Source organism: Macrobrachium nipponense, chromosome 7 (genome assembly GCF_015104395.2).
Source record: "Macrobrachium nipponense isolate FS-2020 chromosome 7, ASM1510439v2, whole genome shotgun sequence".
NCBI lineage: Eukaryota > Metazoa > Arthropoda > Malacostraca > Decapoda > Palaemonidae > Macrobrachium > Macrobrachium nipponense.
Genome location: NC_061109.1, coordinates 43,137,867 through 43,164,887, shown reverse-complemented (window position 1 = coordinate 43,164,887; position 27,021 = coordinate 43,137,867). Strand labels below are relative to the sequence as shown.

The 27,021-nt window shown below is 38.6% G+C and overlaps 1 protein-coding gene across 7 annotated transcripts in view; it reads left to right on the top strand.

The window, feature by feature from the left end:
* LOC135217687 (deoxyribodipyrimidine photo-lyase-like) overlaps window positions 1-11,255 on the top strand; it is a 55,654-nt gene extending 44,399 nt beyond the window's left edge. For 6 of the 7 annotated variants that reach the window (XM_064253655.1, XM_064253657.1, XM_064253656.1 and 3 more), the window contains 6 exons: window positions 2,255-2,413; window positions 3,566-3,764; window positions 4,857-5,049; window positions 5,666-5,747; window positions 6,201-6,360; window positions 8,313-11,255. In XM_064253655.1, the coding sequence (XP_064109725.1) occupies window positions 2,255-2,413; window positions 3,566-3,764; window positions 4,857-5,049; window positions 5,666-5,747; window positions 6,201-6,360; window positions 8,313-8,479 (960 nt within the window). In that variant the 3' untranslated portion in view covers window positions 8,480-11,255. The remainder of the gene's footprint in view (window positions 1-2,254; window positions 2,414-3,565; window positions 3,765-4,856; window positions 5,050-5,665; window positions 5,748-6,200; window positions 6,361-8,312) is intronic. The other variant, XM_064253661.1, reaches the window with a different exon arrangement.
* Window positions 11,256-27,021: the final 15,766 nt, after the last annotated feature.

Sequence of the window (27,021 nt, the reverse complement as noted above, 5' to 3'; positions counted from 1 at the left end):
GTCCTTCAATTCCTTGGGTCCTCTCTAGGTTTGAACCCCCTAATTCAGCCTCATTCAGAGACCTTACCAGGAAGACTCTGTTTTTGATGGCTCTAGCTTCCGCCAGAAGAGTGAGTGAGCTTCAGGCGATTGATGGTAATGTGGGTTAAGGAGGACTCTCTCATTTGCTCTTTCCTTCCTGGTTTTCTTGCAAAGAATGAGAACCCATCAAGTCCATGGCCCAAGAACTTCGAGATTCGTGGTTATCTTCTTTGGTAGGAGAAGAACCCGAGAGAACTCTTTGCCCAGTGAGAATGGTGAAATACTACCTTAGAAGAAAAGAGCAACTGAAAGCCAACCGAGAGGTACTGTGGTGTTCAGTAAAAGAGCCTACTCGTCCATTGTCGAAGAACGCATTGTCCTTCTTCTTGAGAAGCCTCATCAAAGAAGCACAGGATCCTGCAGAGAAGAACATCTTAGGCTTCTTAAAGTGAAAGCACACGAAGTAAGAGCCATAGCAACTTCTCTTGCTTTCAACAAGAATATGTCCGTGCGAAATCTGATGGAGACAACATTCTGGAGATGTCAGTCAGTGTTCGCGAACCACTACTTACGTGATGTGAGAATCACTTACGAAAAATGCTTCGCCTTGGGCCCGTACGTATCTGCGGATTCAGTGCTGGGGCAGGGAGCTGGAACTCATCCTGTTTAGTAGTATAAATTTTTCCCTTGTATTTGTTGTTGTTGGTTGCCTTAAAGAGGATGCATGAAGGCATCTTTAGGTCGTAATACTAATCTTTAGTAGTTTGGTTAGGTGGTCTGATGAGTGTGGCTCCTGCAGTAGTAGTGGTTAGGACCTGTTAAGATAGGGACGAACTCCCTTTAACAGGATCCGACTTGGATTCTACCACACAAAGGGATCACATATCCCAGTGTAGATCCGAGAGTCTTTCAGCATCAGGTCACGTCCTAGCTGTAGCTCTCCAGGCAACGCAGACTCAGAGATAATATCAATGAAGTCTTCTGCCTGAACAGGTAAGAACCAGGTTATTTATATCCTACAACATCAGTTGTTTCTTATCTCTCTTTATTACTTTAGCTGTCTCTTACCCTTCCTCCACCAAGGGTGCCAATCAGCTAAGTATATATCTGGCAGGGAAGTTCATGTACAAAAATGATATTGTAAACTACAATAAAGTTTTACATACTTACCTGGCAGATATATACGTCTAATGGCCCACCCAGCCTCCCCTCAGGAGACAGGTGTGAAAGAGAAAAAATCTGGCTGGAGAGATAGATTGGTTCATACTCCCGCCACCCAGCGGCGGGTAAGGTAGACCACCTGACCTACCTGTCGCGTGTGCCGCGAGATTTGAAATTCTGTCGGAACGTCGGAGACTATAGCTAAGTATATATCTGCCAGGTAAGTATTTACAAAACTTTATTGTAGTTTAACAATATCATGCTCCTCTTAAGTACTGTACTTTGTTGCTTAATGCTTTACATATTTAGAATTGAAGATTCCATAATTAAACTTGATTTTAACATACCTCTTACAGGTTCCATCCAAGTCCTCTTCACTCCTTCCTACCTAATCATCTTACAGTGTTCATCCAACCCCCTTTCTCTCCATCCATTTTACTCATCCTTACCATGCGCACAAACCATCTTCATTTCAACTCGTCTCACATTAGTAATCTTTATCACACCTGCACTTTTAAGTTCTTCATTTCCTAGCTTATGCATCATCATGGGTTTGCTTATGGTACAATAGATCTTTTATTTTTAGTTTATTTAGTGTTCTTTTATCGCACTACCCAAGTTGCTTTTATCCTACTTTCATTATCAAGTACTACTTGAGAGTCTCGATCACCACCACACTTTGTATTCAGGCAATTTTCACTTTAAAGCTTACTGTTTATTTCATGAAAGTAATGATTTCAGGTACAATATATGTCTAATAATGTTAGTTGCACACTTTGTATTGATGAAGTTGTTGGGGTTGGGTCTCATTGCATTAGTTAACCATGTATGCTTTGGGAAAAATTTATTTTGCAACTGTGACTTTAGTATCCACAACTGTTTTTGAAATTAATTGATAGCAGATAAGAGTTGCTGAAGCATTCCTCAAGTTTGTATAACCCAGCTAAACATAGGCATTTACATATATTTATTTATTATAGTAAACATAATTTTTATAAGTAAATAATGAATGAACCTACATATTTTGCACCTTTACTGCTTATTTTATCTCATGGTTTTAATTCAATTTTAGGTGGATGCTCATAATATTGTGCCATGCTGGCAGGCTTCTGATAAACAAGAGTACTCTGCTAAAACTATCCGTAGGAAAATTAATGACCAACTTTCAACATATTTGACCAAGTTTCCACCTGTTGTGAAGCACCCTTATGAAAGTAAATTTAAATCTGAGGTAAGATTTTTTGGATAGAATTTTTCTCATATTTAATACTATAGAATACTTTTGTTTAAAGATTTTATTGAGTAGCATGGCACAGTCATCAGTGTCAGATCCATTTATGCTTCAACATCAGACACACTTATTTTACATGCTTTAAACTCCAGGAATACCATTGATGAGAGCTTTCAAATTGAAGGAGTTTTCCAATATTACAGTTCAGTAATTACATAAACATACATATACCTACATTCAGAAAAGTACACATTATGTTTTCTGAAATGTTATCTAGTTTTTATAAATACTACTTCAGTATGTTTTTGTACATGAATTTAGATAAGTTTATGATAAAACAGATAGAGATGCAATGTAGAAGGTGTTGAGAATGTATGGTTTAGAAGATAAGTTACTCAGTGATTAAAAATTGTTATGGTGGAAGCAGTATGTGTGTTAAAGTTGGTCTGAAACAATTTGTGCCTGAGAAATTAGGTGAAGAATTGTAGACGTAGATGCAAAATTGCTGCATGAGAAAATGAAGTGTGTATAAATACTGATGTTTACACCTGCTAAAGTTTTAAAATGGGAAAGTCAAGAAAAAGTGCAGATGCAAAGTTGGTGTATGGGAAAATGAAGTGTGTGGAATTGCTGATGTTTACACCTGATTATTTTGAAATAGGAAAGTAAAGAAAAGCTGTAAAAAGTGGTTGTAATTGTTTGCAAAAACTGAAAGTTTAAAGTAAGCAGAAGCTACAATGAGGTTATGGTGTAAACAGAAACCTGGAACTAGAAGCTTAGTTCAGTTAAAATATGGAACTATCTAGTGAGGGAAAGCTTGTTCTTCATCAAACTACTGCACGACTTTACTTGTTTTCAGTAGCTAGTCAGCTTTTGAATTGCCTGTCCAGTCTGGCCATTAAGGCGTAAGTAAAAGTAATGTTTAAGATTGGAAAAGAAAATTAGTTTTTGAATTTTTACAGTATTTTTGTACTTGTGAGTTGTACATACTCATTTCAGACGACAATAGCAGCCGTCAAAGATGTGCATTTAAAAGATTTATTCTAAGAACATTTTATTTCATTTCTGTGGTAATTTTATCATTGCATATACGTACTGGTACAATTCTATCTTGAGTTATTTACTTGTATTGCTTTTCTCTTATTCTAATAGCCTACCGACTGGGTAAAAGTAGACAGATTTTTAGAGGTTGATCGATCAGTGGTACCAGTTGAGTGGGCAACACCAGGGACCAATGCAGGACTTGATGTTCTGAACCAGTTTTGTCTTAAGAGACTTAGAAAATATGCTGCCAAGTCAAATGACCCAACTGAAAATGCTCTAAGTAATCTATCCCCATGGCTACATTTTGGTAAGTACATACTGTACTGTAGTTATTACATTGAGCCTAGTGTTTTTAAAGAATCTCAGAAGTTCATATGGTTATTAGGATGTAGTCAGTTATTTTAGCCTTGAATTGAGAAAGATTATTCATACACAAATAATTCCATGCAGAAGCTAGTCCTTCCTCTCTTTAACAAGGGGAGAGATAGTAATGATGACAAACAAATTGGTAGCTAACGTAGGTTTGTTGTCTTCACAGATATAGCTCTTTAACTTCCACTTGTACTGTGTTCCTCCACATTGTGTATTAGCCCAGTAGTGTGATGGTTTGATAAGCTATTTATTAGACAAGTCAGAGGCATACATCACCATCCTGTGCTAGTTTCCCATTGGACGAGTGAACTTCGCGCTCAGCTACCAATCTGGTGGTCAGAGTATGATTCTCGGTTTAGCCAACGCGAAATCAGAGGAATTTATTTCTGGTGATAGAAATTCATTTCTCGATGTAATGTGGTTCGGATCCCACAATAAGCTGTAGGTCCCGTTGCTAGGCAACCAGTCGGTTCCTAGCCACGTAAAAATATCTAATCCTTCGGGCCAGCCCCAGGAGAGCTGTTAATCAGCTCAGTGGTCTGGTAAAACTACGATATACTTAACTTTAATCATCCTGTGCTTTGGCTTAACCAGGAAATGAGAACAGGTGTGCTGAACCTCCAGTTGGTTCAAGACTTCTTTCCTCCCAACAAAGTGTGTCTATCCTTAAGTTAAGACCTAGGTTGGTTCCGCATATGAACAAATGACACATTATTTTTTATACTGGATGCATCATGGTGCTCTATGGTTAAGGGAGGTCGGCTGATGCCTCCTGTCTCATCCGATTGGCCGAACCCCATTGCCACCAATACCATGTTCTGTAGTTTTATATGTGTTTTTATTGGTTTCCATCTGGTGCTAGAAGATTTATTCTTATGTTAAGGCCGTAGGCTTGTTAGCTATGAAAAATACAAATTAATGAAAAATTTGTTATTCTTACTGTTTACTGACTTCAGTAGTTTTATTATTTTTGGCCTAAATGTGTTTTGAATTATAGTGTAATATAATGCTCTTTTATCATTTACAGGTCAAGTATCAGCCCAAAGATGTGCATTAGAGGTAAGAAGATACAGGAAACAGTTAAAAGAATCCACAGAAAGTTTCCTTGAAGAGATTATAATTAGACGAGAGCTAACTGACAATTACTGTTATTATCAAAAAGATTATGATAATATTGATGGAGCTTATGCATGGGCAAGAACCACGCTCAATGATCACAGGTAAGGTTAAATTTTGCAACATATGCACATTTCATATCTGGAATAGCTAATAAGAATAAAGCATGTGCCCTTTGGTTTCTGATTTCATTTGAATAATCTCTATTTCTCTTGATCCTTGCAGCTGTATATCATATAAATCTTACTGATGGAAATTCAGAAGTTTTGAGTTTGAGTTGTGATGAATGGGTAATCATTTACTCTATCTAAAGAACTTGCTGTGCTGATGTTCAGTCCAACTTTTCCTCACAAATCTAGACAGACATAAACCGGTAGTAGTGTAGCTGTCTGTCCTTTTAAATTTTACTTTTTATGTCTTCATACTTGTTGGTCTGTGTGATTAATTTTGTATAATACCAGGTTCTATGATCTTGTAATTGACTGTGGTTACTACTGCAGTTCATTGTCATTTATGCTGAAATCAGTTATGAAATTAGTTGCTTCTTATTATCAGGCATGTGCACAGCCAGAATCTCTAGCTAAAACTTTAAAAAGAAAAATGGCCAGACATATTAAAGTTCAGCTTTTTGTTCAACTATTTAAACAGTCAGGTGTTCAATAAATGTTTTGTGATTACAATTAACGGTATCAAGTTTTACAGTCTGACATATTGTTTCAGAGATGACAAAAGGCCATACTTGTACTCACAGGCAACATTAGATGAAGCCAGAACTCATGATGAACTTTGGAATTCTGCACAGGTTAGTTTTCTCTCTTCACTTAACTCTTCTGTAATTTTAATCTGTTTGTAGCTTTCAATGATCATTTATTGAAATGCCATTCCATTATATACATATAATGCATCAGCCTTTTGTCTGCCAGACTGAAGGTAGTCTCACCCTGTACGCTTATACTCAGTTCTGGTAATCACACACAGATTTTATTCAGTTGTAGGCTTGTTCTGCATGCCTTTGCTTTGGCAGCGATCACTGTTCCAGTGATTGTGAATAATCAGTGCTTTAGTTTTTCCTTTTGTTTGGTAGGGACCTTTTCACTTTAAATTTTGTCCTTTGCTGGTAATTTAATGTTTAATGTAAGGCTTACTGCTATTGTTTGCTCTTGTACTTCTTGCAGATATTGATTGATAAGTAATGAGGCATTTGTACTAATTAAAAATGAAATATGTTTTGAATTTTATATACATGCCTTTTCAGATCCAGTTGATTAAAGAAGGGAAGATGCATGGCTATTTACGCATGTATTGGGCTAAAAAGATACTGGAGTGGACAGCTAGCCCTGAAGAAGCTATAACTATTGCTTTATATCTCAATGACAGATATAACCTTGATGGCACTGATCCTAATGGATATGTAGGTGAGTCAATATTTATAACTCCCCTTTAAAATGTTTTATGTTATTTATTGTGGCGAACCTTTTCTTTGCTGACTGATTCACTGAGAATGACATTTCCTAACAAACTCGTAGTTGATATGAGTTTTCATAAGTTTTCAAATTGTCTTGTCTCTTTCATAGTTTATTCATTATTGTGGATTTAGGTCCCAAACCACAAATAAGTGAAAAATGAAAATAAATATTTTGAATTACCAAAATTCTGAAATCTGTTAATTCATCAATGTTTTCAGAGATCCAGTCATTCTCCTCCTTTTGAAATTGTAATATCAGTAGTTATATATGCATCTTTATTTTATTGCTATCAAATTGTTATCAGATAGTTTCCCAAAAGGAATTTTGAGTATTTATAATCTCAAGGTGCTCTTTATTAGGAAGTAAGGAGTAGTTATACTTCTGTTGTAGAAGACATATGTATTCTGAATGGAAATAACATTTTTAAAGTAACTGTTATATTCCAAAAAATGGTGCATACAACTGTAAAATTGTAATTGTTAAGTGATATGAAAAAAAATTTTCTTCTTCTTAAGCCAGCAGCCCACCTTTGGGAAAATTAAGAAGGTTAACGCGGTGATCTGATTCAATTGGTTACCACTGCTACTGCTATAGATATAATTGTGTTTGCTAATCTTCTCTGAACTTTTAGAGTACACTATGCATAGTGCCTACTGTAATCTATCTATCACTCTGTAGGGTATTATAAAATAAGTTCTGTAAAGCAATCAAGACGTTAAAAAGGAACAGACGATGTGGAAAAACTGCAATTCTTGAAATATTCAGCAAAATCTATGTTGGTTTTCCAAAATAATGTAGCAAAAGTAATGTCTACTATGCATATCTCTCTCTCTCTCTCTCTCTCTCTCTCTCTCTCGTCTCTCTCTCATCTCTCTCTCTCCATCTCTCTCTCTCTATCTCTCCTCTCTCTCTCTCTCCTCCTCTCTCTCTCCTCTCAGCAACTTTTGAGTGCACAGTAACAGAGTAGAAGAAAAAAAATATTAAAATTGGGCACAGTTGGTCTGTTCACGCTATAGTATGTAGGTGCAGGATTCCATATGGGCTAGACTAGGATGACTGGAAGTTTATATCCAGCGCCATAGTCATCGCTAATGAAAAATTTCGATACTATAAGTATTCAACCCTGTTCCATATTCATGTTCACAGTCGTAGTCAAAGTTGCAAAAAATTCCAAGGTGGTATTTATCTTAAATGTGGGAATGAAACAGATCACATAGAATCCTCAGATAATATTTAGAACATGGATGTGTGCATTCTATCCTGGACAATTAGGTTCTTGTAGTTCTAGCCCAAAGAGAAGTATAAATTGAAGCAAGGCATTGTCAGTGAAGTTTGCCAGCTTGGTTGGAAGAGACCAGAGGGAGTGGATGACAAGTAGAGGCAAGAAAGAAATGTAAATGGTGGATGAATAGATGGGACAAAGAACTTGATTACTGTCCTAAAGTATGAAGAACAGAAGATAACTCTTTTAGGTCATGAAAGGTAGAAGCTAGCATGTTAATGTTAATGTAGAGCTTTGTGTGTACCAGAACAGAGAAAAATTGTAAATATGCATAACTGAGGTGAGAGCATTCGCGAGGAAATATTTTTGAGCATGTTCATGCATGTTTAAAATTCTCTGGAACCTTAGTTCATTGGCTTTATTTACCTAATCAAGCAATCTCTGTGAGAGCCAAGATTTATTGCTCAGTGATCTGGTTAAACTATTTTCTGTGACTAATATTTAACCAAATTAGGATTTTAATTAAACTTAGTCTTATGTCTCCTTTCAGAGGGATGATTTAAACTGCTAAAAGATGATTGCTTATTCTTTCAGTTAAGACTTCCTCATCGTATGTAGACTGTAGTTAATAAAACTACTTTTTTTATACTATACATATATGATTTCTTTCTTTTTGCAGGTGTCATGTGGTCTATATGTGGCATACATGATCAAGGATGGAAAGAGAGGCCAATATTTGGGAAAATAAGGTATATGAACTATGATGGTTGCAAAAGGAAGTTCAAAATTGAAGCTTTCGTGGCTCGTTATGGAGGAAAAAGGCACAAATATGTTCCTCCTACTTAGTCTCTATGTGAAATGGCTTTAATTTTAATGGAGAAAATAGTTTTAGTTTTTATTATGTTGCTGAACATACTTTTAAAATGTGAGTGAGTTTCTTTTACTTGATGCACGGTAGGCATGTAGGTATTTTCTAAAATGTGGAGTCTCATTAATTTTATGTATTTAATAGTTTTCTTTGTACCCCAGAAGGTTTTCTTGTAGATTTTGCAAAGAAGATAAATCCACATTTGAGGATTGCGTTTTATATAGAATTTCTGCCAATGCAAAGAACCTTTAAGGTATAAAATATTGCCATAAAATATATTCTAGGTATAAAATATTGCCATAAAATATAATGATATTGAGATGATAGTGCAGAATATGTAGTGGATTATTTTTATTATATACAGGAGGTTACTGAGACCACCTAGTTGCATTTCTAGACTCATAGGGAACACCATAAGTAGCTGTTCTTTAGTGGTAGGTTAAACTTAAAGTTAGATTAAAGAATCTGGACAGCTGGATGAGAAGAGACCAAAAGGAATATATGAAAAGTTAAAGAGTGAACAGTGCTGCTCGGAGTCAAAGGGATGCTGCATAGAACCCCATTACTGTACTGCCTGCAGAGTGCTGCAAAAGGCCTCCCCTATAAGCAGTACAGGTACCTCCTAGTGGGCCATTAATAGAGTGTAACATATAGTGTGTGTTGTGGGATGTACTGAAGGTGAAATAGTACTAAAGGTTTTTTGCAGAATCCTTTAGCCTGCCAGCTACATTTTCTTGTCAGTCATATAATCCATTGGGGAATGTTCTCGTTTCTTCATTTCACTACTTGAATACTACCTTGTTTTGTCCCATTTGTTGCCCCCTCCAATAAAGAGTACTAATAATATGGCTAATTGCTTTTAGTGTTCAGATTTGTGACTTGATGGTCTGGTTAAATTTATTTTATATGGATTAGTATAAAAAGTACTTAGTTGGCTTGAAGACTTGAAACCTGTATGAAGAGATAATTTGTTCTCAGTCACATATATGAACCATCTTGAATTACCATATGTATGAAATTTAGTAAGAAGTATAAACAGTACGAGTTGAAAACCAACATTACCAGAGTTAGTTATACTTTGTAATAAGTCATTTTGTACAGCATGTCATTTCTCTTTGCTAAAATCTTTGTAGGATACAAGACATCTCTCATTCCACATAACAAAACTACTTTAATCTCAAAAATGTAATATCTGTAATAGTTAAATAAATTTTATCTTTTGTATTATAAGTGGGTGGCAGATGACAGTGTACCAGATGGTATTTTCTTTTTGAGTTATAATAATTTTGCATGAATTATATGATACGTCTCTTTTAAAGGTGATTGAAGCACTGGTTACATTGTTTTCCACCTTTCGTCAATCCATTGTTTAATGTATCTAAAAAACTTATCTTGATAACTTTCACCTTTTGTAAAAATTTAGACTGGATGGAATATTTGAAAGTCCCAAGCTACCCTCCAGGTTAAATAACCCCATCCTGTTTTGATCTAGCCAGCCCTTTGACAGCTAAGATTTGTAGCTCAGTGGTCTCATTTAATTACTTTTTGTGACTAATGTATTCTCAGATTAGTTTACATGAAATTTTTAAGGAGGGTTTTGTGTTTGTTACTATTCATTGTTAAGAGATCTGTTCATTGACCTTTCTGGGGCTATTTGATGTTATTTAATTATCATTTGTACCTAATTCTAGCCATAAACTACCTCAGGTATCATGGTTACCTAGCAAACTACCTTATGTACCTGATTACTCAGACTCTCTTTAGTGACAGTATTTTTATAAATGTAAATTGTGATTATGATTCTAGTATTCTAAATATATAGTACTGTAGTAGATAAGAGGTAGGAAACCAAACTGTCACTTGTCATTTCTTAAAAAAAAAAATATTGTCTTAACAGGCAATACGTACTAGAGTTTGATAACCGTTTCAAGTACAGTAGTACAGTCTTGACTTCTAGGATAAAGATGGTTTGTATTTGGATCTGGCTTCTTTGAGCTTAGCTTCAAGTTGAAGACTTCGGTTTGTTCTATAATGTATTGGAAAGAAATGTACAATCAAGTCTAACTGTATAAAAGAAAGCTTTAATAAGAATACTATGAATACCAGCCTAAACTTGATCCATTTATTTAATATGAAATATTTAAAATGTAAAGATTTTAACAAGAGCAGTTTAGCCTGGTCCAAAGGACAGCATAAAGAATACATGTATTTTCCATTAAGAAGTAATTCAGTGCCGTTGTCCAAAATAAAGATACTTATAGTGCAATCTCTCAGTCAAAAAAGCTCTGCTTCCACCTTGCTGGTGTAAACTGCCCTTTTTTTCTTTTTTTTTCCCTTATGGCATGTATGTTCATATGTGCCTTGCTTTCATTGTAAAATATTGTGTAAAGTTTTCCTGGAAAATGTCTCGAGTAGAGAAAACCAGCCAGAACCAATCCCATTTCAATTTTCCTTATGGTAATTTTCATTCAAAATTCACATGTTCTTGTAAATTACATTGTACTGTATTTGCATGTAAGCAAATATTTTTATGATTTTTGACAGGATTTTCCATTGTATATACCCATTGCCAAGTTTGGCACTACAGCCTCAGAAATGTAAGGGAAAATTAAGTTGAGTTAAAAACAAATTAACAGCAGTTGATGTTTGAAACACATTAATAAAAAATAATGAACTTGACTTTATGTATCAGGTAAAAAGATTATCAAGGTACAAAAGTTAATGTGTACACAATATAAATAAAATGTAAACAGATCCTTAGTCTGAAATCAAATGCTTTATTCTCAATATAAATCGGTTCATTGATTCATGTAGTACTACATTTTGCCAGTGTCAACTTCGGATTGTGACAAAGCATAGAATGTAAATCTGCAAATAATGCCAATGGGATTTTATATTTCATATCAAGTATTTGTTAACTCAGATTTCACAAAACATTTTTTATCATTTAATATTAAATTTGTTTAAATTCAAAGTATGGTGGAAGTTTGCAGCAAAGTGCTTGTTGAAGGACCTTGTGCTACACCATACATCCCCAACTCCACATTGCCTCTCATCATTCCATCTTTGTTCATATGTGGAACAAACCTTCGGTTTTAATAATAGGATATATCCAAGCGCAGCTGGTAAACCAGTTAATACAATCTGAGATTGTAAGCAAGGAATCTGTGAGATATGGCAACTCCTGCACATACGAAGTGAGATCTGGTCGAAGGCTGTGTCTCACCCCGTGATACCCAATCTTTTCCTAACCGCATCGGAGAGTAGATGCTTACGCCTTGCTCTCCTTCCAAGCTGTTGTGTTTTGCCCATGTTCTTTCTTTCTAGTGTGATTGAGTGTTTGTGTTTAGGATTATGGCTTCCCCTGAAACTACTCGTCCTCGCCAGTGTATGTGTCCAGCAGGTGTCTGAGGATTTCCTTGCTCAAGGTTTTTAGCTTCTGTGGTAACAGACCTGCACAACACTTGCAGTAGGTAGAGAGTTAACTTTTTTACTATAACAACTTCCTCTCCCCATTTACTTTCTATTTCCTCTTCCTATCAGTCTGTTCCAACAAACACTCCCAGTACGAAATTCAATGAATGCCTGCATGACTAATCCAAACCCAATTCATCCATCTCCTCCTTATATTTCTGTTCTTACCTCACTTGTCAACCCACTTATGTTGATTACATTTACAGCAAAATTTTCATCCGCCTATCCAACTTGACCAACTTGAACTTAAATCTCTCTGAGCTTGTATATGTATATATCTTAACTTTCACTCTAGCCAAATACTTTAATGATAAATCTGACATCTATCAAATTACTCTTCCATATTATCTTTTTTGACACTTAATCCTTAATCTATGACACCATTTTGTTTCGCCTAAATATACTTTTTCTGTCTCCTAGTTTCATGTTTAAATCTCTTAGCAGAACCAGTCTCTCCTAAATATACTTTTTCTGTCTCCTACTTTCACGTTTAAATCTCTTAGCAGAACCAGTCTTTCGTGTTCTTCAAACTAAGCCAGGGACAGATTCAGACTTAACATGTAAGGTTCTTTCTACTCATTTTTTTTATTCCTGGTTCATATACATTTCTCTACGCCCACTTTTGATGTTAACCGTGCAATCCCCAAACTAATTCATGTACATTTATACCTATCAACAGAATCTTCCTGTACAACCAGCTCTATGCCTTCCCTAGCTGTGGGCACATCAACTAGGGCTACACTAGGTCTACGTGTAAGGAACTTTTTATTATTTATTTATTTATTGTTTGTTGTTCCCGTTACCAGTGTAAAGAAGTTATTATCTTTGTAATGTTTGTTATAATAACGTTTGTTGCTTCTTATTTGAATTAGTTTTATAGTTCCTTAATTGTTAAAGTCTCAGGAGGCTAAGGAAGACGCAGTGCAGTTTTCTTACTTCATTAACACACTAGTAAAATAATACAGTATATATACAAGTTAAGTAGTATGACTACGAATCGAAGTATGAGCCTTTCTTGAATCTTCTGAACCCACAACTGGTGAGGCTCTCGACCTCACTCCGCTAAGGCTCTCAGCTATTTTCTATTTTCTCTCCCTTCAAGCTTGCTTTCTCGAAAGCTCTTCAAAGGAAATTGTCCAGCCCACCAGTAGGCAGGCAATTGCTTCTGTTCCGTCTCGTAGCCATCGTTGTTGGTTGAAGCCCTTGGGTGTGATTAATTGACTTAATCCCTCCTTTGTGGGTGGGACTACTGACTGGAAGTCTTTCAGTTCTGGCAAAAGTTGAAAGGTCAGGTCACAGGTGAAACGGGTAGGTAGTTTTTAATGGTTGCGCCTAGATTGTTATGGCACCAGTGTTTTGGCTGCAAACTCACGACACTTCCTAATTGTTACTCTCTCTTTCTCTGTCTCGTTTCTCTATTAGTATTCATGCTCTCTTTCTGTCAATCATTTGTCTATTAATGGTTCTCTTATTTCTTTTCTCTCTTTTATATTTACGATATTCCTAACTAATATACTCTTAGCTATCATTACATACAGAGGAACTGACTCAAATCTACAGGTGAGTACAGTAAAAGAAAAAAAAAAATTTATAATTAAAATTCTGATAATCTTTGTTAGTTTATATTTTTGTACATGCAACTTCCCTGGCAGATATATACTTAGCTATAGTCTCCGACGTCCCCGACAGAAATTCAAATTTCGCGGCACACGCTACAGGTAGGTCAGGTGATCTACCCTCCCACCGCTGGGTGGCGGGACTAGGAACCATTCCCGTTTTCTAATCAGATTTTCTCTGTCGCCGGTTCCAGCAACACCTGTTGTTGGTTCCTCCTGACTTGATTTTCGTTTTTCGTTTGCCGTGGATCTTCTTGGACCGTCTTTTTGTGAAGTATTGGATCATTGGCTTGGCATACGCTGTTGTGGATTGTTTTAGGATTTTGCTTTTGGATTACTCTTATAATGTCTGACTCTGGTAATGTATATAGAGTGTGTGTGTGATGGAAGGATGTAAGGTGAGACTACCGAAGGGTTCGGTAGATCCTCACACTGTATGCATGAGGTGTCGGGAGAATGAATGTTCAATTAATAATCCTTGTACGGAATGTGAAGGTTTAAGTAAGGAAGGATGGAATTCTCTTTCTGTGTATTTGAGGAAGCTAGAGAGAGACGGAGTTAGGAAGGCTTCTTCCAGAAGCGCCAGTAGGTCTCGTTCCAACGAGCCAGTTGAGGGCACTTTAGTTCCTAACCCAAATGTAGTACGTACTTGCATCCTTTCCTACAGTTCCAGCTCCTTCTCCCTTCACCGAACCTGCGGATTCGTCTTCGGAGATGGCTAATATGAAAGCCGCTCTACGCAGGATGGAGTTGCAAATTCTTGCAATGCAAGGTAAGAGTGCTGTGCGTAGTGAGTGCAGTGTTCCCAGTGCAGTGGAGGGGGCGTCTGATCAGCTCCGCAACGCTCCCAGGTCTAGACCTCTTCCAAACTCTCAGGCCCAGTGGAGGAGGAATGTCGAAAGCCGTAAGGAGGTTGTGGAGAATCCCCACCGGTCAGGCGTCCCTTCGGCAGGTTCTGTTGTTTCGACCCAGACTGCCATGGATCGCCACAGGAAAGGTATCCTGAGGAAGTGCTTTTCATCTTCAGATTCGGCTTCTCCAAGGCGTGGATGGAGTTCGGCTGAGGAGTCTTGTCCCTTGAAAAGAGCCTGGAAGGCTTCCAGCAGTATGTTAGACTCCAGCCCGGAGCGCTTCCCAGAGGAGTCCCCTGTGGATAGGAAGAGAGCCAGGAGAGCCTCAGTCAGTCCTGCTTCTCGTTCGGCTCATCCTTCCTCTTCAAAGCCTCTCTCGCCTCCTTCGGAAGGAGATCAGGAAGATTCTACAAAGCGGATCCTTGTCAACCTGCAGGAGCAACTGTCTATGTTGATGGGTGCTCTGGTTAAGGACCCTCCAGCAAGAAGGACATCGCACTCCCGATTAAGAGGTCTAAGTTCCCTCCTCGCAAGAGGAGTGCCTCTCGGGACAGGAGCCCTTCTCCGAGAAGTTCCAAGCGCCTCTCCCCTGTTAGGCGCTCTCCTCTTCGCAGGTGCGATTCTCCTGGCAGACGCTCTCCTCCTGTTAGGCCCCCCTCTCCTCACAAGCATTTGTCACCAGATAGAAGTGCCTCTCCTCACAGACGTGCCTCTCCTAGCAGGCTCTCGGCGCCAGCCGGGTGCGAGGCGCCAGCCAGGCGCTCGTTTCCCATCAGCAGGCGCGATTCACCAGACAGGCGCTATTCTCCTGACAAATGCGCCTCTCCTCTCGGAAGCGTTTCGCCTGATAGAAGCGCCTCTCCTAACAGGCGCGCCTCTCCTAGCAGGCGCTTGGCGCCAGCCAGGCGCTCTCCTTCCTTCAGCCGCCTTTGTCCTTGCAGGCACGATTCGCCGGACAGGCGCCTGGCTCAAGTGCTCGGTTACCTCTAGACGTGTTTCTCCTGGCAGAGGAAGTAGCCTCGTCTCACGAACACCTTCGTGGTAATCCAGAAGAGGTCTTAGAAGACGTCTTGGAGGAGGAAGTCCCTAGAGCAGCAGCTCTTTCGGACTACAATGTCTTAGCGGCCCTGCTGGTACAAGAATTCGGAGATTCTCTTAGCCCAGCTGTTCCTCCCTCTCCTCGGTCTCTTTTCTCCAGCACCAAGACATTGAAGATATCCTCCTTGAAAATGCGACCTACTATCTCAATGAAAAAAGCCTTGCAAGCAGTTGGAGATTGGCTTAAATCCAAAGAGGAGGCAGGGGAAACAGTTTTTTCTTGTCCTCCCTCCAAGCTCTTGGGCAAACGGCATTTGGTACGAGACAGGAGAACCGATGGGGTTGGGACTCCCCTCATCGGCAGAAGCTGACTTCTCTACCTTGGTGGATTCTGCGAGGAGACATTCCCTTCCAACGGCCAAGACAACGTGGGGAATGACTGAACTGGACCATTTCCTCAAGGGACTCTTTCGAGTACTGGAAGTTTTTAACTTTTTGGATTGGTCCCTTGGGGCATTGGCCAGGAAGACTCTTGACCCAGAGTTTCTGGGACCAGAGGAATTGAATTGTATTCTGTCTTGCATGGACAAGGCAGTCAGGGACGGTTCGGTGGAGCTGGCCTCTCTCTTCGGGGCAGGAGTTCTGAAGAAGAGAGCGGTTTATAACTCGTTCCTGACAAAATCTGTATCTCCGGGCGTCCTTGCTTTATGCTCCCCTTTCGAACCAGCTGTTCCCAAACAAGTTGGTGAAGGATATTTCTCACTCTCTGGCGGGGAATGCAACTCAGGATCTGTTGGCGCAGTCTGCGAGGAAGGCGAGACCAGCGGCTTCCCCCGTCGGGAAGGAGAAACTTCCTGCTCAAGAGCCCTTTCGAGGGGGCCCTTCACACTGAGCCTCTTTCAGAGGAAAGAAACCAGAAAAGCATGGTAGGTCCTCTATCAGGCCCTTCAAGAGGGCTGAATAAGAATCAAGTCCTCCAGACTACAGTAGGTGCCAGGCTTCTCGAGTTCGCAGAAGCCTGGGCACAGAGAGGAGCGGACAACTGGTCCCTCTCTATTTTGAGGAAAGGATACCTCATCCCCTTCAGGGAAAGGCCTCCCTTAACTACAACTCCAAGGGAGCTTTCAGCCAAGTACAAAGACCCCGTTCTGCGGCAAACCCTTCTTCAATTGGTAGAGCAAATGCTGGAGAAGGAGGCCATAGAGCCAGTTCAGGATCCCCACTCCCAAGGATTCTACAATCACCTGTTCCCCGTGCCGAAAGCCTCGGGGGCGGTGGAGACCTGTTCTGGACGTAAGCACCTTTAATCTTTTTGTAGAGGAGAGGAAGTTCTCCATGGAGACAACTTCTTCGATTCTCGCTCCTCTTCGTCCGGGAGATTGGATGGTTTACCTGGATCTTCAGTACGCATACTTCCATGTACCGATTCATCAATCTTCAAGGAAGTACCTAAGATTCATGGTACAAGGAAAGATTTTCCAATTCTGGGCCTTGTGCTTCGGCCTGTCGACGGCTCCACAAGTAGCCAGGTGGCTGCATCTGAAAGGGGCGAGACTCTCTCTTTATCTAGACGACTGGCTTATTCGCGCCAAGTCAGAGATTCAATGTCTGGAGGACTTGCAAGTGACATTACGGATGACCCAGTCCCTTGGACTGCTGATAAACCACGAGAAGTCCCAGATGGTCCCCAGTCAGAACATCGTGTATCAGGGGATTCGGATGGATTCTCGGGGTTTTCGAGCGTTTCCATCCCCGGAAAGAATCGAACGGGGCATGGAAAAAGTGACTACCTTCTTAGAGAAAGAGCGGAGCTCCGCGAGAGTGTGGTTGAGTCTGCTGGGGACACTTTCCTCGCTGGAACAGTTCTTCTCTCTAGGAAGGCTTCACTTGAGACCCCTTCAGTTTTACCTGAAGCGGATGTGGGATCAGAGGTCAGGAGACCTTGCAGACACCTTCCCGATCCTAGAAGGGGTAAAAAAGGAGCTGAGTTGGTGGTTTTCCCCACTCAGAATGAACAAAGGCTTGTCTCTTCTAAAGCCGAACCCGCACCTAGTGTTGTTCTCAGATGCATCAGAGTCGGGATGGGGAGCAACACTAGGGGCGAAAGAAGTGTCAGGTACCTGGAAGGGGACCAGGTGAACTGGCACATCAACAAGAAGGAGTTGAATGCAGTCTTTCTGGCCCTGAGGAGTTTCAAACCAGAAGTCAGAGGCTCGGTGGTCCAGGTCAACTCAGACAACACCACGGCTCTAGCATATATAAGGAAACAGGGAGGGACTCATTCCGTCTCCCTGTACGAAAAAGCAAGAGACCTGTTGCTGTGGGCAGAGGAAAGAGAAATTATGCTTCTCACCAGATTTGTTCAGGGAGAGAAGAATGTAAGGGCGGACCTGCTGAGCAGGAGAGATCAAGTCCTCCCCACAGAATAGACTCTCCATCAAGATGTTTGCCAGATGTTGTGGAGCCTTTGGGGCAGACCACACATAGACCTTTTTGCCATGAATTGGAACAAGAGACAGGACAACTTTTGCTCCTCCATTTCGGATCCGAGAGCAATAGTGATAGACGCTCTCCTTCTAAACTGGACAGGGATAGCCTTCAAACTATCGAGAGACTTGTCAGAGCGAGAGGCTTTTTGCGCAAGGTTGCTAGCGCGATCGCCAGAGCCTGCAGGTCATCAACCTTGCGAGTCTACCAGTCGAAGTGGGAAGTGTTTCGGAGATGGTGCAGGACGAAGAAACTATCCTCATCCAATACCTCTGTGACCATAATTGCTGACTTCTTGCTCTTTTTAAGAGAAGAGTGCAGATTAGCTGTCTCTACGATTAAAGGTAATCATATCAAGCTATCCATGGTGTTCAGGAACAGAGACCTGAATATCGCGGAGGATAAAGATCTGCATGATCTTATCAGATCTTTCGAAACGTCTAAGAAGTACTTTAGACCGCCTAGTTGGAACTTAGATGTGGTTCTCAAGTTCCTAGTTTCGGACAAGTTCGAACCTCCTCAGCAGGCGTCCTTCAGGGACCTGACTAGAAAGTCGCTGTTTCTCATAGCACTGGCGACTGCTAAAAGAGTTAGCGAGCTTCAGGCTCTGGATGCTAGAGTAGGGTTTAAAGGAGAGTCGGCAATCTGCTCTTTTAAACCTTTGTTCTTAGCGAAGAACGAGAATCCCTCTAAACCCTGGCCTAGAAGTTTTGAGGTCAAAGGCCTCTCACTCTTAGTGGGAAGAGAGATAGAGAGATCCCTGTGCCCTGTTAGGACCCTTAAATTCTACCTGGAAAGGAAAAAGAAGCATAAGGGCAACCTAGAGAGTCTCTGGGGTTCTGTCAGAGATCCTAGAAGACCCATTTCTAAGAATGCTCTGGCATTCTTTATGAGGAGCGTCATTACAGAGGCGCATGCGATGTGCGATGATGAACGGTTTAAACGCCTTAGAGTTAAAGCACACGAAGTAACGGCCATTGCGACATCTTTGGCGTTTCAGAAGAATATGTCGCTGAACGATATTGTGGCCTCTACATACTGGAGATGCAACTCCGTGTTTGCTGCTCACTACTTGAGAGACGTGAGAGTGACTTACAATATGTGCTTCTCGTTGGGGCCCTACGTATCTGCAGATTCAGTGCTGGGACAGGGAGCTGAGACTAATCCTTGTTAGTTTAGTTTAGCTTTATTTTTAATTTGGTGTTGTGTTTTTATGGTTGTTTGGAAGAGGTTTAAGTGGTAACCCCTTTTCAATTTTAGTTCTAACATGGGTTAGAGATGGTCAGGTGGTCGGGATTGGTTTTGGGCTCCTTGATAGTGCCAAAGGCAAAGGTTTTGTCATATAAGTGGGTTAGCCCCCATTGACGAAGTTCCTAACAAGGTTCTGTCATGTAAGTGGGTAAGCCCCCATTGACAAGATCCAGAAGAGCTCTTAGTCATAGGTCACTACCTCGCTGAAGCTCTTGAGGCAAGCAGACTCATAGACAGTATTCTTGAAGTCTTCTGCCAATCAGGTAAGAACCAAGGTCTTTGACCTAGAACATGTGTTGTTTCCTGTTTTTTATTTGTATTATGTAGCTGTCTCTTACCCTCCACCAAGGGTGCCAATCAGCTAAGTATATATCTGCCGGGGAAGTTGCATGTGCAAAAAGGAGACAGGTGGAAGAGAAAATCTGATTAGAAAACGGGAATGGTTGCTAGTCCTGCCACCCAGCGGCAGGAGGGTAGATCACCTGACCTACCTGTAGAGTGTGCCACGAAATTTGAATTTCTGTCGGGGACGTCGGAGACTATAGCTAAATATATATCTACCGGGTAAGTATGTATAAAACTTTATTGTATCATAACAATATCATTTTTTTATTTTGCAATATTTTTTATTGTACCTACTCAAGTATACAGTACAGGAGTGTAGTTCCATTACAGATGTCGGTAGATCTACTATAGCACTGAAGATAGCTATATTAATGGTTCAAATAGGTGTCGGCAGATCTACTAATTTCCAGATGGTTAATTGTCAAAAGGGTAAAAATTAAAAGAGATAATCCAGGATTATCGGATATCACACGGTCACAAACCAAACTGAAATTACAAAGTACCTTTACAGTCCAAAACATGTAAAAACTGAATATATTAATTTTGTTGCTTATATTTATCTGCAACTTTTTTCATAATGAAAGCATCAAGTTTAAATGAACCAAGACTTAAGTTTAGAACATTTCTATTATTTGACTTGATGAAACAAGATTCAATGATATTCCTTTTAACTGTGTCATTACATGGGATTAAGGCTCTTGCTTGACTCCAGTTAATAGGATGGTCTAAATCTCTCATATGTACGAATAATGCATTCGATATTTGCCCAGTTCTCACAGAATATTGGTGCTGTTTGAGACGCTGTGAAAGAGATTTACCGGTTTGTCCATAATAGACTTTATCACACTTTTTGCAAGGAATTTCATATATGCAGACTGGAAGATCTTTAGGAAGAAATTTTTTATTATTAAACTCTTTACATTAATATTACTGAAAACAAATTTATGTTAAAAAGCTTTAAAATTCTAGGAATATCTAAAAAACCTTTCATCATATGGTAAATTTTAGAATGTTATGCTTACTAAATTCAAGTTTGTCATTAGTTGAATAAAATGTTTTTCTAGCTCTTTTCCATGCCACATCTAGAAAGTCCCTGGGTATTTAAGTTTCAATGCAATATAATAAATAGTTTTAATTTCAGCGTCAATAAACTGCGGGCTACAGACACGTAAAGCCCTTAGGAACATCCCAGAAAAAAACAGAATTTAACATTTTGATGGTGATTGGAGTAGTAATGAACAAAAGAGGCAATGTTAGTTGATTTTCGAAAGACTGAAAAGATGAAATTTCTATCATTTCTATGGACAGTTACATCAAGAAAATTCAAATTACAATTTCTTTCTTCCTCTACAGTAAATTTTATAGAAGGGACTAAATTATTGAGATTATTAAGGAATTCCTGGAGATTTTCGTGAACTGGCCAAATACAGAAGATATCATCCACATATCTAAACCAAATAACTTTTTGGGGCATTCTTGGTAGAGTTTTTGTCTCAAAAATTCCATGTAAATATTGCTAAGGACGGAGATATGGGATTATCCCATATCCATGTCCAAACTTTTTGTACAAAAAATTCCCCATTGAAACAAAATTTACTATCTTTGATACATAACCTTATGAGACTAATGAGGTTTGCTACAGTTAAGGGAATGTCATGACGTTCTAATTCCACCAAATATTCAAGTAAGTCATCTACAGGCACTTTTGTAAATAAAGAGAACATCAAAACTAACCATATTAAAATCAAAATTCAAATTTAAACTATTCAATTTGTTTATAAAAACATTGTTTTTAACATTCGTGTTAGAAATTTTTCCTACCAAAGGAGTAAGAATTTTTAGAAGCCATTTAGATAAATTATACGTAACTGAGCCCACTGAACTAATGATTGGTCTGATAGGGTTATTGATTTTATGTGTCTTGACTAAACCATACATATAAGGTAGGGAGGCCCATTGCGGTGTAAACTGTTTAATTAAATGGTCAAAGCCCTTCAAAATGGATTTAATTTGTTTATTAAAATGGGAGTTCACTGTCTGTGTAGGGTCAGACCTCAGCTTCGTATAAGTATCAGTATCATTTAGCAATGTCATTATTTTACTTATATAGTCACTTTTATTCATTATTACCACTGCATTAGGTTTATCTGCTTTTGTCACTTTCACTGTTTCGTCTTCTTTAATTTTCTTAAAAGCCTGGAGAAATCTCACGGGTACATTAGGGGGAGAAGGTTTACTCATAGCACCATACACAATACCTTTACAAATATTGATATCCTCAGGGCATAGATTTTCATTAAATTTTTCTAAATAACAAAAGGATTTATAGATGTCGACACAGTCCAGGTTACCATTAAATACACCAAAGCTTAACCCATATCCCAAAGCCGCTGTCGTAGCACTATCCACTGGTTTGTCAGATAAATTAATCATGAAGTCCACGTTGGCATGCTTAGTCCAGTCGCTTTGAGCAATAAGATTTTTCAGCTTGACTTGAAGCTTCCTTTCAAGACGGTTGCAGCACTTTCTCAATTTTCCGTAGCAATAATCCAGCATCCGATTCTTCCAATCGACAGGAACCGTCTGATTAAAGCCATACCGTCTGCTTCTAAGTGTATGAAACGCATCATCTACTTCCACTTTTGTGATGTCGATGTGTTTCTGAAGTATGATGCGTTGAAACTCGTCGAAAGGTCGCTCTGCTAACGAAGAATTCCCACCGGTAAAATCGACTTGGGCATCCACTTGCTCGTTCATACACTTCCGTAGAAAGTTGAGTCGGAGTTTCAGTTTGTGAGCGATGATAAGAGCATTACAGAAGGATGTCACGAATAGAACAAGGCTCGGAAAATTCAAAGAAAAGGCATAGAAGTTGCGTGTGGTTTCCATTATGCTTAAAAAATCACTGTAGATGCACGTGACTTCATAAATAAGCGAATCCCACAGGAAAATGATAGTCAGAAATCCAAGCGCTTTTGTCTTTACTCAGACATTGTCAAGGAGTTAATGAAGTACAATTGGAAAGAAAGGTCTCTGGTACAAAACAAGATCAAGAATACCAGATGGTTAATTGTCAAAAAGGTAGAAATTAAAAGAGATAATCCAGGATTATCGGATATCACACGGTCACAAACCTAACCGAAATTACAAAGTACCTTTACAGTCCAAAACATGTAAAAACTGAATATATTAATTTTGTTGCTTATATTTATCTACAACTTTTTTCATAATGAAAGCATCAAGTTTAAATAAGCCAAGACTTAAATTTAGAACATTTCTATTATTTACTTGATAAAACAAGATTCAATGATATTCCATTTAACTGTCATTACATGGGATTAAGGCTCTTGCTTGACTCCAGTTAATAGGATGGTCTAAATCTCTCATATGTACGAATAATGCATTCGATATTTGCCCAGTTCTCACAGAATACTGATGTTGTTTGAGACGTTGTGAAAGAGATTTGCCGGTTTCTCCGTAATAGACTTTATCACACTTTTTGCAAGGAATTTCATATATGCAGCCTGGAAGATCTTTAGGAGAATTTTTTATTATTAAACTCTTGACATTAATATTACTGAAAACAACATTTATGTTAAAAAGCTTTAAAATTCTAGGAATATCTAAAAACCTTTCATCATAGGGTAATTTTAGAATGTTATGCTTACTAAATTCAAGTTTGTCATTAGTTGAATAAAATGTTTTTCTAGCTCTTTTCCATGCCACATTTATAAAAGTCCTTGGTATTTTAGTTTCAATGCAATATCATAAATAGTTTTAACTTCAACGTCAATAAACTGCTGGCTTACACACACACACACACACACACGCATATATATATATATATATATATATATATATATATATATATATATATATATATATATATATATAAATTTTCTATCAATGGTTCTCTCTCATTTTTTCTCTTTAATATTTAGGCAATTCCTAACTGATATTCTCCTAGCTATCATTACAATTATAATATCACCAGTTATGCCACTAGTGCCAAAAAATGAGCGTAATTAAAAGTGGAAAGGCATTGACTTCCTAATTGGGAGAAGCAACTTGTTGCAGATCGACAGAAGGAAACCACAGCTGCAAGGAACTACTGCTAAGTGTTTAGACACCCCAACCAGGGAATCAGCCTTTTGATGAATATTAGTTAACCCTTAGGGATCCAAGATATCTAGGGTCAGCGTCATATGTGCGAACTACAACGCACACTTGATAGCCACCTTTGTGGTGAGCAACAAAACCATCTTTCGGAGACTAAGAATTTGGGACCAGTATGGTAGCAACAAAACCATGTTTCGGAGACTAAGAATTTGGGACCAGCATACTGTACAAATTTAAATTTGGATGAGGCTTGAAACCCTTTTGGCACGAAGAAACTTTGACACAAAAAAGCCACATGCCATTGGGACTTTCTTGTGCTGCAGAAGCATCCTGGCCTGAGAAATCCGTTGATTTTCACTATTAATGGGCTGTGCAATTTACGTTAGTTTTCATTTGGCTTACTGTTTGTAACAATCTTATTCATATACTCACGTAAACATTGGAGCAGAGCCCCATTATATAACAACGTACAGACGTGATGGCAGCCGTAAGTTAGTAGTTGAAACAGCTGTCTACTTAATATAGATAGCTACACGGAGCAGTAGAGTACCACTGTTTGTTCATCCCTTCAAAATTTCACCCCATGAAGGTAAGAGATAGTATAGAGGTACACACACACACATATATATATAGATATATATATATATCTATATATATATAATATATATATATATATATATATATTATATATATATATATGTGTGTGTGTGTGTGTGTGTGTGTGTGTGTGTGTGTGTGTGTGAGTGTGTGTGAGAGAGAGAGAGATAGAGATGAGGAAGGGAGATCTTAGAGGAGAGATAGAGAGAGAAGAGCGAGAGAGAGAGAGAGAGAGTGAGAGTGTGTGTGTGATAATTTTTATCACTTGGACTACATGCCAGACTTCTTTAATTCACAAATATTTGATCACGGATAACTGACGAGCAGGAGTTATAATTGTTAGGTGTATCCAACCAAGATATCATAGCCGAATGGTTAACGTCCACTTTGTCACTATCAAAGTCAAGTCCAAGTAAGAATCTTGGCCGGGGCCAGATGAATGTATCAAGTAGAAGTCCCCATGGATGTAAGTTGTTCCCAATGTGTAATAATTCAAATAATTCCGATATTAAATCTTTGATAAGGGCTATGTATCTGATTTGTGGTTGTAGTTGCACCATTTGCAATTTTCAAATTAATATTCCGGACGTGGCTTCAAATACCCTTCAGGAAAAATAGCCGGTTAAGAAAAACTTTCTTATTAGCCTAGGTGTCGTTTTTTAATTTTTAGGAAGAAGAAGAGTTATGAAACGTTCAAAGGTCAATTCGTGACAATACCGTCGATTCAGCAGCGTTGCCAATTTTCATGTGAAGCACATTTCCTGGCGCTTTATTTATTACTTTCAGTCCTCGTCTTTATTACATTTTTAGTGGCCGGTAAGTAAAAAAAAAAAAAAAAAAAAAAAAAAAAGGAAAACTATTAAGGCATCATTATTTGCATTTGCCTGAGTATCGTAATCGCATGAATTTGCCGTTTAAAACATTTGTTATAGCTGGGAAGATTATTTTTCTATTGTCTAAGCCTTTTAATGATTTAGCTGTTAGTTTATTTACTCCTTTCATTCGTGTTTTTACTGACTGCTGAAGAGCAAGAGCCCATGCCAGCATAAAGCTGGCTTACTCTAAATAGTTTCTCGTGTTATGAGGTAGTGTCAGTAAGTCAGGCGAGCTGAAAACGGGTCTAAATCCTTATATGGGCAAAAAGAAAATAAAGCATGTTTTGCTCAAAAACATATCTGATGATAATTTATATTTCTGCTTTATTGATTGTATATTATGAAAATTCCATCACATTCGAGACATTCGAAATGCTTTGACCAAGTAGTGTTTAGAAGCTGGAAAAAAAATGTTTATATTTTTATTAATGTAAATTCTAGACTTCCTTGTCGGCTCGAGGAGAGTATCAGAAGGAAATCTATTGTAAAATTCCCTAAAATGTATAACTTAAACGCTGTTCTTTGTTTTTTTTTTTATTTGACAATTTAAAAAAAATGGGAATCGCCTCCGTTACATAGACTAGAATACCCAATTTGCTGCTTATTAAAGCAGTAATTCGTAGAATACTGCTACTGCATGTGTTTAGACCTATATCGGGATAAACAGTCTGGCGCATTAATATGCAAGAGGAAATTTGGATCTAAGTTTGATGGAAGTACGGAAAGGAACATGAGGAACATGAGTTTTTAAAGACTGATGGAGCCAAAATGGACGGCTTTTTCACTAGCAACACTTTGGCTATTCAGTAGATTCCTTTACTTAAGAGCTTAAAATATTTGGCAGTATTGAAGAGCGAACACTTTCTTTGCAGACAACCTAAAATCAGAAAGTGAAGTCACGTCAGTAAAGCATGCGAAAGACATGACTGGCGGAATTCCACAGAGGTCATTCACCTGCGTGGTCTCATTGATATTATATATATATATATATATATAGATATTATATATATATCTATATATATATATATATATATATATATATATATATATATAAAATACAATGTAGCACGAAGGAACACGTCCTTTGAGGCTATCCTTAAATCCACGGTAGAAAGGTGTGTGTGTACTAGATTTCTTAAGCGCACTACAGTTTTCAGATGGAAGAGGCTTATCCAAAACGGCGACTCCATATAGAAATGGGAGTTGGGACTAAGCTGATTGTTAGTCGATATACATTCCACAGATCCCCCAAAGCACATGGCTGTATACCATATTTTGTGGTATAGCGAATTTTGGCGATCAGTCTCCTTTCGCTATTTTTGCGCGTTTACCGTCAGTCACATATGTCCATTGATCTCGATCATTCTACTTGCCCATCCTATTCAATGTATGAAAGGGATAACCTGTTATTATTTGTCAAAGCAAATCGATATTTGGAGCTCTTGTGTTATCACTTTATTATAAAAACAAACTTTGCACGCTTTCACTGAACTTAATTCTTAAATTCGTTCTATTTATCTATCATATTTCATGTATGCATTGGCTGTTGTCATTATTTGTCAAAATAAACTGGTATTCGGAGCTCTTCTGCCATAATTATATATTATAATAAACCGATTTTTAGGTGTATTAAAACTTTGTATTCGCCGGCACGGGGTACGAAATGACTAAGGTCCGTGCAAACCGACTGGCATGATGTAAGTAACGTTGCATTCGGTTAGCGAATTTAGCGAACGCTAAGCTCACCCCCTGGAAATACCTTCGGAAGACCGGTCCCCCTTATTAAAATGGTAGACAAAGCCCAACACCGTATTCAAGAGGCCATGACAGCCCTCGTCGACGATTTAGACAAGACTTATCTACGAGG